The 15,277-nt window shown below is 40.0% G+C and overlaps 1 protein-coding gene across 1 annotated transcript in view; it reads left to right on the top strand.

Moving 5' to 3' along the window:
• The window catches only part of ANOS1 (anosmin 1), a 186,613-nt gene that overhangs the window by 24,953 nt on the left and 146,383 nt on the right, over positions 1–15,277 (top strand). Inside the window, exon 2 of the mRNA XM_025436181.3 lies at positions 11,408–11,455. Within this exon, the coding sequence (XP_025291966.1) occupies positions 11,408–11,455 (48 nt within the window). The remainder of the gene's footprint in view (positions 1–11,407; positions 11,456–15,277) is intronic.

The raw sequence follows: 15,277 nt of genomic DNA, 5'->3' as shown, positions 1-15,277 counted from the left end.
TAAAGAAAATCACACAATCATGGAATGGTGTTACTATGAATCCCCATAGCTCTCAACCTTAGATATATGTCTGTACCATCCACCAGTCCTGCCAGGAGAGTTCAACTTGCTTCAACTCCCACATTCCTTTAGCAACTAAACCAGATGTTCATTGCTCCCTTCCAAACCCCACCCCCTACTCATCATCTCACTTCTTTTGGAAAATTACCTCAGTTCCAATTTCATTGAGAAAAACAAATAGAGCAAGAAGCACTTTCCATCACAATTCATGTCACTAGAAGTTCTGTGCGCACATTCCATGTTAGAGGTCATCGAAACTCACATTGAGTTTATTTTTTTGTGGTCTGGGTAGACCTCCATATTGCTGCTGTAAATACCCCCCTCCTTATAACCACTCACTCTCTATAACATACTGATCAGTTTAAGAAGTCATTCACTAATCATTTCCTGAATGCAGATTAGGGAAAGCAGGGGCAGCCCAGCCCCCAAAAGAGTTACTATCAAATTGTGTTGGTATAGAGAAGAAAGGGGCTTGATAGAGAGCCAGCATAAGTCTATAGAGGAGATTTTAATGAATCTAAGAAGTCACGGGTGAAACATCCATTTTTATGCAACATTAAGAAATAAAAAAAATTATAACAAAATCATGATACAGACTCAATGATTTTTTTTAAGCTTTTATTTATTTGAGAGAGAGAGAGAGCAAGCATGAGTGGGGAGAGGGCTAAAGGGAGAGTGGGAAGCACACTTCCCACTGAGCAGGGAACCCGAGTGGGTCTCCATCCTAGGACCCTGAGATCATGACCCAAACCAAAGGCAGACGCTTAACCGACTGAGCCACCCAGGTGCCCCATTGATGGTCTTTGATAAAAGAAGAATCATTTGGTCTCACTAATATCCTGTTGTTTTCTAATACCTTCTATCTGGCCTGGGAGGTTTGGTGATTTCTTAATGTGTTTATTTGCATTTGGTGACTCCTTTTGTTCATATATCAGTAATCATGTGACACAGCTTCATCTACTGTGCCATATTGCTTGCTTACATCCTGTCAGGTATTGGTTATTAGTTTCAAGAAAATATGAAAGTTTAGTCTTGTGGCAGTGAGTGTTTGGCACACTTCATTCTTTGCATTTCTGTGTACACTGTAATTTTCCCCTTCAATGCCAAATCATTGTCTAATTATATTAATCACATTTTACATGGCAGTTAAACCCAACATATGTAGAAGCAACCATGTACACAACTCAGTTTAGTTTAATTGATGACAGCATTCATAGCTATGACCAAGGTCACGTGTGTGAAATGTTGACCACTGTGTCATGACTGCTGCCTGGCCAGTAGTCATGGTGTCACATCCACCACAGTTGGGGAAAGATGTACCCTGACTGCAGAGACAATCAGGTTGTGGGTCTCAGTGAAGCACAGTGTCTCACAGCTTTGCCCAAGGTTGTTGAAAGGACATGTCCTATGTCCAGAAAAGTGGGTCCTGGGCATTAATCTTGTTTGTGGAACTCATTGCTCGTCTCACTTCTGCCAGTCTTTCTTTCTGTGCTTTGACTCTAATTACTGTGGATTACAGCAGGTGTAGCTGGGATACTCAAATGTTAGTGGGGACCCCATATCCCAGATTGGACAGTACTGGTGGTTGCCATGGAGACTGAGCTGAAGCTATATAACTGAACATAGCATCCAAGGTTCAGACACTGTTACCTCTGCATTCAGACACCTGCTAAAGACCACTGATATGCAGCCCACTGATCTGATGACAGCCCTCATGCCAGTGGCTTTTGTATGCTTGGGCTGCAGTGATCATAATTGGTGCAGATGTGCCTGTGCCTTTTGAGGTCAAAAACAAAATCTGCTTTTATATGAAAATATGATCTTATATTATTTTGTATTTAAAAGAGTCTTTAAATCTCATGTTTATGCTCAGAGACCCAATAAGCCATTTACCCCAGACTTTTTGGACTCTTTCTCTCTTTCTTCCCTATTCCATCCACTTCTCCCCTACTGCTCCTCATTTTCTCCTCTTCCCAGTTTTGTCTTTCTCAACATCACTCAGACACAAATTATTAAAGTCAGAAAAGCTTCAAAGTAGGTGTGGCTGACTATGATGCCTACCTTAGGGAGCAGGTGGTCTTTCCTACACAGCCCAACACCTCTGCCCTGCTGGAGTGGCCACTTTATTTCCACAAGCATGTGTTTACTTTCTAGACAAATCGATATAGTGACTGGTGAGAAGTTTCTGGAATTGGAGGAACTCACAATTAATTGACATGTGAAGTAAACATTTCAGAGTAATGAATGGGAAGCAGTGAAGGAGAGTGACATTTATAGACACATTTTTTTTAATTATTCAGGTTTCCCATCAACAATGCTTTAGATCTTCGATTTATTGCAGTCACTCTCTTCTCATGCTTCCCTTACTTTGTCAAATGAGTCATTTACTAAATTTTAGCTATTATCTTTAATGCTCCCTCTATTACTGAAGGCTAGATTTATTTCAGCACAAATCATTCATTTCGTCTCGAAATCTTCTAGGGTTTTATGTAATAATGTTGAGATGATACACCTTACTAGAGTTACTTCCTGAAGATATACATTATAATACCAAATATGGCTTAGGGAATACATGTCTGAAATCATAAATGTGGCAAGAGTGATTTAGTAATTAGCATGCCCTCATGGAGGAGATTCAAGTTGGTAGGCTGTTGGTTGAGATGTCCTAAGAGAAGCCAAAACTTCTGATCCTATGGTGGGTCCCACCCTTCTCATAGGGACATTAAGGAGTAAAAGTTCTGGGGGCACCTGGGTGGCTCAATGGTTGAGTGTCTGCCTTTGGCACAGGTCGTGATCCCTGTCAAGTCCCACATTGGGCTCCCCACAAGGAGCATGCTTCTCCCTCTGCCTATGTCTCTGCCTCTCTCTCTATGTGTGTGTGTGTGTGTGTGTGTCTCATGAATAAATAAATACAATCTTTAAAAAAAAAAACAGTAAAAATTCTGTCTTGATCTAATGCTCTCCCACATATAGAACTCATTAGAATATTCCTTGTCAAAATTCATAGTAAAATGTTAATAAAATGTAATGTTTTCCCATATGGCATAGTCTGGCACTTGCTGTTCTATAAATTTTCTTTAGATAACTTTAATTATGTGCATCTGTAAAAAGATAATTAGCATGACTATTTCTAAAATAATTTGTATTTGATCCTGGATGCAAGTTTTTGTTCCATTTTTGATATTGCTATGCTGAATCTCTTGAACTCTGTAGGAAACAAAATAATGAACCTACTTCCTAAATATTCCTCTCAGAGAAGGTGAAAAATTTGTGTGGCTCAGTCTACTTATTTCATTCTTTTCAGGCCCTTATGATCTAATGATTAAAGTGTAAATTATATGACTCCCTATTCCATTCCATTATATATTGAATTAGTAACGTTTGATAAGGTTGTCAGGGAGCCAATGGTAAGCCAGAGATACAGATAGACTCTAACATGTTCTCATGAAGTAAAAAGAACATAAATACATTTATATGTGTCCATCATGGTAGAGTGTTTTGGAAGACAAGGGCAAGGAGCTTGCAAGAGTGTGTGTAATGGGATCTGTGATAGCGGGTAGTGGTCAGGGAAAGCTTCCCAGAAGCAGTGGCATTTGCAGTGACCTGAAGGATACATGGGATTGGTATGGTGGAGGCACGAGTTCTGGGTGGAAGGGACAGTACTTGGAAAGGTTCTTATTCCCAAGCAAGCCGTTGGGCATGAAGAAGTGAAACGACAGTGTGGCCAGGCGTGCATTCCAGTGCTGGGCACAGGGAAGGGCTGGGCATCTGGAGAGAGGTACACGTGTATGGCCGAATGTTCTACAGGATTCAGTTCAATGTGACGTATTCGTAGAACCCAGAGAGAATTTTTTGACAGAGTGGAGGATGAAAGGCCATTTATTTACTGAGGGTGATCCATAACATTTGAAAGAAATCCTACTTATGAACAACCGACATAAACACAAAGCTTTCTTTTTTTCAACTCCTTTGAAGTCGATTGCATTTTTTAGAGTACTTTCAGGTTCACAGCAAAACTGAGTAGAAGGTACAGTGTTCTGTAGACTGGCTGCCCCCACAGATGCATAGCCTCCCCTATTATGGACATCCCTCACTCGTCCATTTGCTGTGTCTGTGAACCTGCAGTGACACGCCGTTATCCCCCATGTTCATAGTTGATGACAGGGTTCCCTCCTGGTGGTATACATTCTATGGGTTTTGACAAATGATAAAGATGTGTACTCGCCATTATTATATGAGAATAATTCCACTGCCTTAAAAATCCTCTGTGTTCCATCTCTTATCCTCACCCCACCTCCGCCCTGCCTGCCAGTGATCTTTCTACCATCTCCTACTTTTGCCTTTTTGGGAGTATTTTATATTTGGAATCATATAGCATGGAGCCTTTTCAGATTAGCTTCTCTCACTTAGTGGTATACATAGAAACGTCCTGAGAAATATTTTGAATGAAGTCTGTAGACGAGATGATAACTAGCAAAGATTCATTTAAAAAAACATTTCAAGCCACAAAAATGCCTTATCTCAATGTCCTATCTATTTTTTAGCTGCTGTTGAATACGTGAGAAAGTCCCAAGTATATTGACAGTAGAAAAGCACATCCTTATAATAACAAATGAAATCGAGTGTATTATTCCAAGTTCCAAATTAATAGGAAGATATTCTGGATTAAAATGAATTCCTGAATTTTAACCCATACCTTCATTTTGTTTTTTAAATTTTTTTATTTAAGTTTTGTAATCTCTACACCCAACATGGGGCTGGAATTCACCGTTCTGAGATCAAGAGTCGCAGGGTCTTAAGCTAACCATGCCAGGCGCCCCTCTGTACCTTCATATAAAAAAACCTTACATTTAGGGATCCCTGAGTGGCGCAGCGGTTTGGCGCCTGCCTTTGGCCCAGGGCGCGATCCTGGAGACCCGGGATCGAATCCCACGTCGGGCTCCCGGTGCATGGAGCCTGCTTCTCCCTCTGCCTATGTCTCTGCCTCTCTCTCTCTCTCTCTCTGTGACTATCATAAATAAATAAAAATTAAAAAAAAAAAACAAAAACCTTACATTTAATATGAGAGCAAAATTGTCAACTGAAAGTCGCAGCTGATTATTTGTAGCTTTATAGGGTTGAATAGTAAACATTTGGTCTGTCGCGGGGTTTCTGGGATAGTTTCACTTTCCTATCCTGCAATTGGACAATAGTGTTGTGTTTACAAAACTGCAAATTTATCAGTCCTTGTTCTATTTCTACACCTGGTTATGTTAAAGAAAATAGGTGGGATCTGTTCTAATTCTCTTTTCTTTTTTCAAATGGTTGTATATAGATAGATACTTTTCATTTATCTTTATCCTTTCCTTTTGGGTTGTCTTTGAGTGAATGAAGTGTTTTCTTTGCTTGAGGCTTTTGAAGAATTATTTTTCTTTAAGGAAAAAAAATCAAAAAGCTAGAAATGGAGAGACTTTGAAAATGTCATTGAAATAATGTCCGGGTGCAGTTGATTGAACTTATATAAACTCTTTGAAAGATGGATTGATGAGCATTCATGTTTGATCTAGTTAAACCAATAAAATACAGGATGTAATCTTTATATAATTACAAAAGTCCCACTGTCTGATCCTACCTGGAGGTTACAATAATGATTGAACAGACAAACGCCTTTCTTGTCTGATGTACTTTGACTCTTTATCTTTGCTGGCTTTAAGCCAGAACAAGACTGGGTTGCAAATACTGTATTTTATTTTTGTTGTCAAGTGGCTTAACTGGTGAAGGCTATTGTAATCTAAGAACTTCCCCTGGGGTGGGATGTTGAAATGTGCTGGATGCTTGTATTTTTCCATTACTCTTCTGCTCAAAGAGCATTACAGGTAAGCAACATAGGTGGATGGTGCAGTGTGTGTGCACCTGGCTGAAACACAGTAGCTGGAGTTAATCAGGGGGTTTACCAACATCCTTGATGCCATTAGGCAGTGTTCTTAGAAGTTCTTTGTAGAGATAAATAGTATGGCAAATGCTGATTGATAAAGGGAAAAGCAAAGAACAGCTGCAAAACCTTGACATGGCTGGGGGGGATTGTTTTAAGAAAAACAGGAAACCTAAAACCCAAAAAGGAAATGCAGACAGACCTATCTATGTACCTGTGTGTGTGCATGTGTGTTTATAGAAAATTTCTGCATGGAGAAAACTTCATGAATAAATTCAAAAGGCAAACGGTCACTGGAAAATTTTTCCAATACTTATTATAGACAAATGATTATTAAATATAATTGGTACTCATAGCTGCTACAATGGATTAAGGTTAAACAATCCAGAAGAGAAATTGTAAAATGCACAGACAGTTCACTCTAAAGGAAATGAAACTGAAAATAATACCTTTGCTCACTCATCATATTGACAAACGTGGCAAGATTTTTACCATCCAAGGAGAAAAGCATCCCTCTTCTGAGCTTCACTAATAAGATTGGATGGGGTTATACATAGGAACCGGGAGATTTTAAGTACAGGATTACTCCCCCACTCCTGAAAACAATCATCATGGCAAACAAAGTAACATCAGTCATAATGGACTTTTTTCATACATCTAACTGTGCCAAACATTTTGCTAAATATTTTACGTGGATTATGTTTTTAATCCTCCCAAGCATTCTAGGACATGCTGTCTTCAGTAACAACAAAAAACTATTACCACCGTACTAATCTTTCATGCTTGTTTGCTATTGCCCCAAATATTTCTGTATAATGACAGCTTTTCATTTTATGATTAGTGGGAAATTTTGCTTAAAACAAAAATGCTGGGCAGCCTGGTGGCTCAGCGGTTTAGCTCTGCCTTTAGCCCGGGGCCTGATCCTGGGGACCTGGGATCGAGTCCCACATCAGGCTTCCTGCATGGAGCCTGCCTCTCCCTCTGCCTGTGTCTCTACCCCTCCCCCCATATCTCTCATGAATAAATACATAAAATCTTCTTTAAAAAATGCTTTGGTTGAGGAAATGCATTGACGTTAATCCCCCCACCCAAATTGTAAACAGTTTCGGAGAGGCTCTACAGCTATTGGTTTGACAGGTGTAGGAGCACTGGGTTTCAGCATTGGGCTGGTGAGTAGATGGTGTATTTGCTGGGCAGCTGAAGGGAATCTCTGCTCCATTCTTGGCATTTTGTTGTTGAGGTTTGACCATTTTACCTACAGTCAGAGGAAACAAAAGGCTTCTAAGCAAGGTGTGCCAGGTACACGACTTCTTCTAGCCTCTATTTTTTTTAACCCTCTGACATTTACTACATAACAAATTTTATTTGTAGCAATAAGTCCAAATCCACTATAATCTGCTTTCTATCTATTTACCCACCCTCATTTCCTGTTCTCTGCTCCAACCCATCAATCTGATCTACTGCTTCCTGAACCTATGAGTCTCAGGACCATCCTAAGCAATTCTTAACTCCTTCTTCTGAGATCCTAACTCTGGAGATTCCTGCAAAAAACAAAACAAAACAAAACAAACAAACAAACAAACAAAAAAAAACAAAAAACAAAACACCGTAAAGCTCATCCTTGTTTAACAGAACCTTTACTCATTGTGGTGTCACAACTATGTTTAACTGTTTGCTTCATGGCTATAGATATCTTACTTGCCTTCTATGAGTCTCAGTTCCTTAACTGTAAAATGAGTAAATGAAGTTTATGTCCTCACGTGGGATGTGTGCGTGGGCTTAATGTGACAGACACCAAAGCAAGTGCGGCAGTGTAGATGCGGCCAATACCATATAATAATATTGATTGATAATAATCATGTCAAAGGGGTATCAACTCATCAGTAATACTTTATCAGCCACTTACTATGTGGCAGGCAGCAATTGCCATATCTGCTTTGCTACCGTAGGCTGCCTCTGATGGGAGCTAGTCCATTCACTAGTGTGATGCATTTAAGCAATGAGGAAAAAGAAGCCCAGTCTCCTAGACCATACTCTAGCTGAGGAGCTGACTTAAATAAATGTATCCCAGGATGCCTGGGTGGCTTGGTGGTTGAGCATCTGCCTTCAGCTCAGGGCATGATCCTCGGGTCAGGGAATCGAGTCCTGTATCAGGCTCCAGGTGAGGACCCTGCTTCTCCCTCTGCCTATGTCTCTGTCTCTCTCTGTGTGTCTCTCATGAATAAATAAAATCTTAAAAAAAAAATAAGGAAATGTACCCCATCCTCTCTTGCCTTCGGATCTCTGTCTTGAGCACTGCAGCAAATACAGAGGCAGTTAGGGCACCCTGTATCCTCCACGGGTCCTGCCTATGTGTCCAGGAAAACTTGACTTGGGAGGGACTGAGATAGAAGCCGGGTGGTATCAGGGTCCCCAGCACAAGGAGCAGGACCTTCTGACCTGATGCAAGGAGGGTGAAGGTCCTTAGACCATAACCCTGGTAAATAGGTTGTGTGAGTTCGGAAACTGGCCTTGGCCCAGGCTCCAAGATCCAAGTTCATTCATTTCAGCCCTGAGTCCCTTTGGAAGGACCGTCACTGCTCACTGGGGAAGGACCATGGAGCACTGAGGTTGGGTCCAGGATGTGCTCTGACAGGCGTGGTTCTTGCAAGTTCCAGCAGGAGTCCTCCCTGCATGGGGCAAGGAGGAGGGGAACCTCCCCAGCGAGATGTTGAGGTGGTCCTCATGTAGGAAGTTCTCCAGAGCTGCCCCAGATGCTGCTCTCAGCTTTTCCGTAATGTGATTCTCCTTTGCTTTTTGCGGTCATCATCCAGTTTATGTATGACCATCTCTGAGTCTGCGTGACCCCCCTGTGAACTTTTAGTTTATCACTAAACTAATCCTTTGATGATTCTCAATCTGCACATAATGCTTTCTTTCTCGCAGCATTTCTACTAACACTTCATTCCTGGTACTTAAACCATGGCCACTATTTGTCCAGTTTTGACCTATACCCAGTCTAATTATTTCCCTAAGATAAATAAACCCTGCCCCAAATCATGCTTAATCTCATCCCAGGCTGCTCGTGTCCTTCACAAGCTTCAGTCCTGCTTGTGTGGCCAATGAACATTGAGATGTAGTGAGAGAGGAGAGGGTCTACTGAGGTCAGTAGGGGGATGGTCAGGTTGATAACAGATTGGCTGAAACTGTAGGTATGGGTTGTGATTTGGGGGATGTAAGGCTGCAATGGAGAGTTAGGGCCGTGTGATAGATTTAATAGCTAAAGCTTTTAACATGGGGCTGCGGCCTTTTAGTCCTACTGAGCCGGTAGGATGAAGCTTTCTGCTCCTATACAGTTGAGATTGGTTCATTGGGAATCTTATATTATGAAGATATGTTATTGAAAGTGGGGTATATTGAGACAGATTATTGGAAGTAGAATACAAAAAATTGTGATATGTCCATAGAAGGAAACCAGACAAAAAAGAAGTATTGATATTGAAAATCAAGTATTGATTTTCTTTTTTTTTATTTTATTTTTATTTTTTATTTATTTATGATCGTCACACAGAGAGAGAGAGAGAGGCAGAGACACAGGCAGAGGGAGAAGCAGGCTCCATGCACCGGGAGCCCGACATGGGATTCGATCCTGGGTCTCCAGGATCGCGCCCTGGGCCAGAGGCAGGCGCTAAACCGCTGCGCCACCCAGGGATCCCAAGTATTGATTTTCAATGCAATATAGGCAGAGCAAAACACTATACCATTTAACAAAATGTGAAACATGATGCCATGTGGAAGAATCCAGACACAAAAGACCACATATTATACAATTCCATTTACATGGAATTTCCAGAATCAGTCAATCTACAGAGAAGGAAAGTAGATCAGTGGTTGCCAGGGGCTTGAGGGAGGGAGTGGCAGAGTGGCTGCTAATGAAGACAAGTTTCTTTCTGGGTTGTTGAAGATGTGCAGAAATTAGATAGTGGTGGTTTGCACAGCCTTGTGAATATACTTCTTAGTATTTAGAATATACTTCTTAGTACAAACCATTGGTGTGTATACTTTATTTTTTAAATTTTTTTAAAAAAATTATTTATTTATTCATGAGAGACCCGGGGGGAGGGAGAGAGAGAGAGAGAGAGGCAGAGACAGAGGCAGAGGGAGAAGCAGGCTCCATGCAGGGAGCCTGATGTGGGACTCAATCCTGGGTCTCCAGGATGACGCCCTAGGCTGAAGGCGGCGCTAAACCACTGAGCCACCGCGGCTGCCCGGTGTGTACACTTTAAATGAATGCACTTCATGTATATGGATTATATCTCAGTGAATTTGTTATAAAAATATTTTTTAAAGATGTATTGGTTTAATTTTCTCTGAACAGATAACACTCATTCTATGGATAGAATATGATGTTCTCAAAATGCAAAGTTGAGAGTTTCAGACAGAGGAGACGGGTTATTTATTTATATATTTTAAAAAATTTATTTATTTATTCATGAGAGACACTGAGAGAGGCAGGGACACAGGCAGAGGGAGAAGCAGACTCCCTGTGTGCCCACAGTCCGATGAAGGACTCGATCCCAGGACTCCGGGATCATGACCTGAGCTGAAGGCAGACATTCAACCACTGAGCTGCCCAGGCATCTCAACACATTACTTTATATCATACTGAACTGTGCACTTCAAAGAACTGGAGGCCATGGCATCTAAATTGTGGGTTGATGGCTTTTACTATATCTACCAACCACCCCAGCCTAGCACACTATGATGTAATATATCCCAGCCAAAGGAGAAGTCGTGACCAAGATGTTAGTCATGTGGAATGAGAGGTTTCCAAGCAGAAGTGCTAATGTTAGACACAATAAACCATAGTTGTGATGTTTGTTCCATACTGAGAGAATATCAGGCCATGCTAAATGATGTATGTGTATTATTTCCTTATGCCACTGAGCTCATGCATGAGATATTGTTCTGTTTTACAAGATGAATAAATTGTAAGGTATAAGGATAGTTAAGTCCCTTGTCCACAGTTACACATCCAGTAGTAACAGGGAAAGAGAGCCTTCTCAGATCTGACCTGCAAGCTCAAACCCTTATTCCTGTGAACTGGTCGAGATGAAAAGCCTCTGACTTGTAAATTTATCAAAACTGCTTACTACAGGAGAAATGTCTAGTGTTCATTTTCCTGCTGTATTTCATAGCTCAGCACACTGGGAGAGGACACTTTTCCTTTTAGACAGCTTGAAATCTTTATTATTTTATATGTCTTTGTGTCTGTCATGAAGTCAAGGGCAAAATTGGACATACATTAGAAACACATTTTCTATTTTGGGAAGAGAACATCAGGATTGCAAAATTGGTCTTTTGTTAATGATGATATTGAAAAATGGCATTCACAGTACGTAGTTATCAGTTAGAAAATTATTTAATGAACCAATATTTCTTTTTTTCTTTTTGCAGAACAATGGTTCCCTGGTTTGGTGCCAGAATCACAAGCAATGTTCTAAGGTATGTTCCCTACAACTGTGTCAGTATTTTTAAAAACTTAATTTTGGAATAATTATAGAGTCACAGGAAGTTTCAAAGACTGCAGAGGAATTACATGTGTTCTTCATCCAGTTTCCACCGACAGTTACACTTTACATGTTTGTAATACAATGTCAAAAGCAGAAAATTGACATTAGTACAATGTATGTACATCATTCTAGGACATTTCATCACATGTAGATTCAATTAGTGTAGCCACCACCGTAATCAAGATACATATATCAGTTTTTCTCTATCCCATCTTATTTCTGTCTCTGTAATTTTTTTTAATATATTTTTTTAATTTTTTATTTATTTGTGATAGTCACAGAGAGAGAGAGAGAGAGAATGAGGCAGAGACACAGGCAGAGGGAGAAGCAGGCTCCATGCACCGGGAGCCCGACGTGGGATTCGATCCCGGGTCTCCAGGATCGCGCCCTGGGCCAAAGGCAGGCGCCAAACCGCTGCGCCACCCAGGGATCCCTGTAATTTTTTTAATCCAAAAACATTTTAGGAGAAAACACATTCTGGTTACTTTCAGGCCCACCCCCTGATTTCCACGGAGAGGAGAGGGCTGGAGGTTGAATCAATCACCAACGGCCAATGATTTAATCAATTATGCCCAGTTAATGAAACCTCCATTTAAAACAAAACAGAAAAGGAGGTGGTTCAGAGAGCTTCCAGGGTGTTAAACACATGCAGAGGTAGATTCGGGGACAGATGGTGTCCCTGGAAACTCCTCGCCATGTCCCCCTGCCTGGTCCTGAGCATCTCTTCCCATACCTGTTCCTGAGCTAACATCATTTTATAATAAACCTGTCTAAACTGATTTAGTAAGTAAACTGTTGCTCATGTGTTCTGGTGAGCCACCCTAGTGAATGAATGGAAGCTAACGAGGGGGTCGATTGGATCCACCCATCTACAGCAGGTCCTGTAGAAACATGGGTTGTCGCAGAAGCATGGGTTGTTGCAGAAGCATGGGCAACAACCGGGACTTGTGATTGGCCTTGAAATGGGGAGGGGGGCATGGGAGCGGGGTGGGGACAAGCTTGTAGGCCCAGCCCTTTAGCCATGGGATCTGACAGTGTTGCAAGGTACATGGTGTCAAAATGGACTTAATTTGTAGGACACTCAGCTAATGTTGCAGAACTGGTGAATATTTGCAGAAAATGCGCCCAGTCATCCACATGCAAATTGGAATTGCTTGTAGAACTTCCAGAATTACTGGTTAAATAATTTGACTCTTTAAATTATAAGGTCTGTTTCCCATTTTTAGGTGGTACTTGCTGTGTACACACACTCAAAAGGTGTCTTTATATTCATTGATACATTTGATAGCATACATTTTACCTCAACCCTAAAGCATTGCAATTTTTTAAAAAAGGGTATGTATATCCTTTTATATATATATATCCTTATATTTATATATATATATCCATATATATATGTATATATATATTTGTAACATGTAATATATAAATGAATAAAGTTTACCATTGGCTAAAAATATTGGCAACTTTGGGATCATAATAATATTTCATGAGATTTATTTCATCAACATTGCTGTTAGACCTAAAATTGAAACAGTCCTTTATTTTATAACTAAAACTTTATCTGAGCAACACATAATACTGAAATAGCATATTTATGGAGAACATTATTATTTTGAGAGGTCTTTCAAACATTATTTCACAGTAAATGATTTTAGAATAACATTTCTAAACCAAAAACTTTATTATAATGATCCATTCCAATATGCATGCATGCATTATGTCATCTAGTACACATGCATATTAGTAAAAATAGAACAGAGTTCTTAGGTAAATGTGAAATAATTTGGTGAAAGTAAGCTTTGCTTAGCTCTGACTTGCTAATTAAATCTTGAGCAGAATGAAATGTCAGGTTTATGGTACTTTTACTCTTTTTATGTAATAACATAAACATTTGTTTTGATAAGACATTTCCTAGGATCTATTATACTAATTGTTCTTCAGCTAGAATGTTGAAGAACTTGTTTATGTCACCATTAAAGGAAAGTGTGTGTGTGTGTGTGTATGTGTGTATATATATACACACACACACACACACACACACACACATACAGAGAGGAAAGGAGAGAAAGAGAGAATGCCATGAGGCTGATGAAATTTCCTAAGTAGTGTTTCTGTGCAGTTTTATATTAGTTGAGTATTATGTGAATTACCAGTATTATCTCTTATTTAAGTAACCCTTTTCTCCTTATTCCATTAAGAAATTAATTCTTTTTTATCCATTTAAAAGAACTTTGCATAGAAAAGTTTCATTTGAACTATGTTTTTCAGTATCCTAATTAAAGAACCCACCCCACCCCCTACTGGGCCTGCAGATTGTTAAACCATATCTTCTTATTGAATGATCAAGGCTGACATGAGAGACTGAATTTCACAAGAAAAGAAATAATTCCTTTTGCCTAAAAGCAAGAATGCGTTAATAAGTCTCAGCTAACGCCAACAGAAACTTTGGAATATAGTACAAAGCTGACATAAGTTAAAGGGTTGTCTTGAGTCTGAATCTTGGGGAATGAATCTTACATGTTAATCAAAGTTTATATCCTTTGGGTGTCATCACCACTGGATACATTTGCAGATAATTATACTTTGCATTTCTTTTGAGATTTGTAGAGCCTATATAAGTTTTTTGGTCTTAATCTTTAGGTTAATGAGGTGAAACGTGAGTGATAGAAACTCCATTTTACAGATGGGGACATTCAGGCACATAAGTATTTGGTAACTAACAGTCCTGGAATCACTCAGCAGAGGGGTAGTAGGGTGCCAAAGTTTGGAACACTACCTTCTGCATTGTGTTGCTCAGAGGTGAACAACTTGAAAACCCGCTTTGAAAAAATATTGAGATAGGTGAGTACAAAATAAGACCTGGAAGTAATGATGATATAACTTCCTGAATATATTTGAAAAGATAAGGATCGCATAATTTTATGGAAACCACACACACTCATCATTTCTGGTTACCATCTACAAATATGATCTCTTCCTCCGATCTAACTGCCCTCCCACCTGCTCCTTGTCCAGTGTGCCATCATCTCTTGTCTGGACCATTCATGAGCATCATGTCGTGTCTCCCAGTTGCTGCTTTTGCTTCAAATAGTGTAGTCTCCCCAGGGCTCTGGGAAAGACCCTCTAAACTTATAAGTTGAGTCATACTGCTACCTTACGCCATTTAATATCTTTCCATCTTGTTCAGACCAAAACATTGGCCCTATGTCTCCACCTTTCTCTCCAACTTGACATCCTCCTAATTTTATCCCTTTGAGGCTGTTCTCTGCACCCAGAGCTCTCCTTCCTCAGACACCCAGTTCACCACCTGCTCTCATTACATCTCAGCACATGTGCACCTTCTCAGCCTTGCTTTCTCAGATCACTCCCTCCCTGCTTTACACGCTTCATTTACACCATGATGTAACATTTGGAGAGCCATTGCTTTATTCTTTCAGACTCTGTCTCCTTTACCAGAAAGTAAACTCTTTGTGGGCATCGACTCTGTCTTCTTTGTTCACTGTGGAGTCCTTTACTGTCATAGCTTAGAATGCTGTTTGACACCTACTAGTTGCTCAACATATATTTGTGATGAATGAAGAAATGAATAAATGAAATCTATATATTACATTTTATTCATGCCCCTGGAGCACATCTTTACTGCATTATCTTTATGAAAAAAGTCATATATAATCCATTTTGTATCTGTGTAACTTTGCAAGATTATTTATTATTCGTTCAGAAAATCTGCACCTTTGTCCTATATTCTGTT

Source organism: Canis lupus, chromosome X (assembly GCF_003254725.2).
Source record: "Canis lupus dingo isolate Sandy chromosome X, ASM325472v2, whole genome shotgun sequence".
Lineage (NCBI taxonomy): Eukaryota > Metazoa > Chordata > Mammalia > Carnivora > Canidae > Canis > Canis lupus.
The sequence above is the reverse complement of the archived record's forward strand: the minus strand, read 5'-3'. Positions and strand labels throughout refer to the sequence as shown.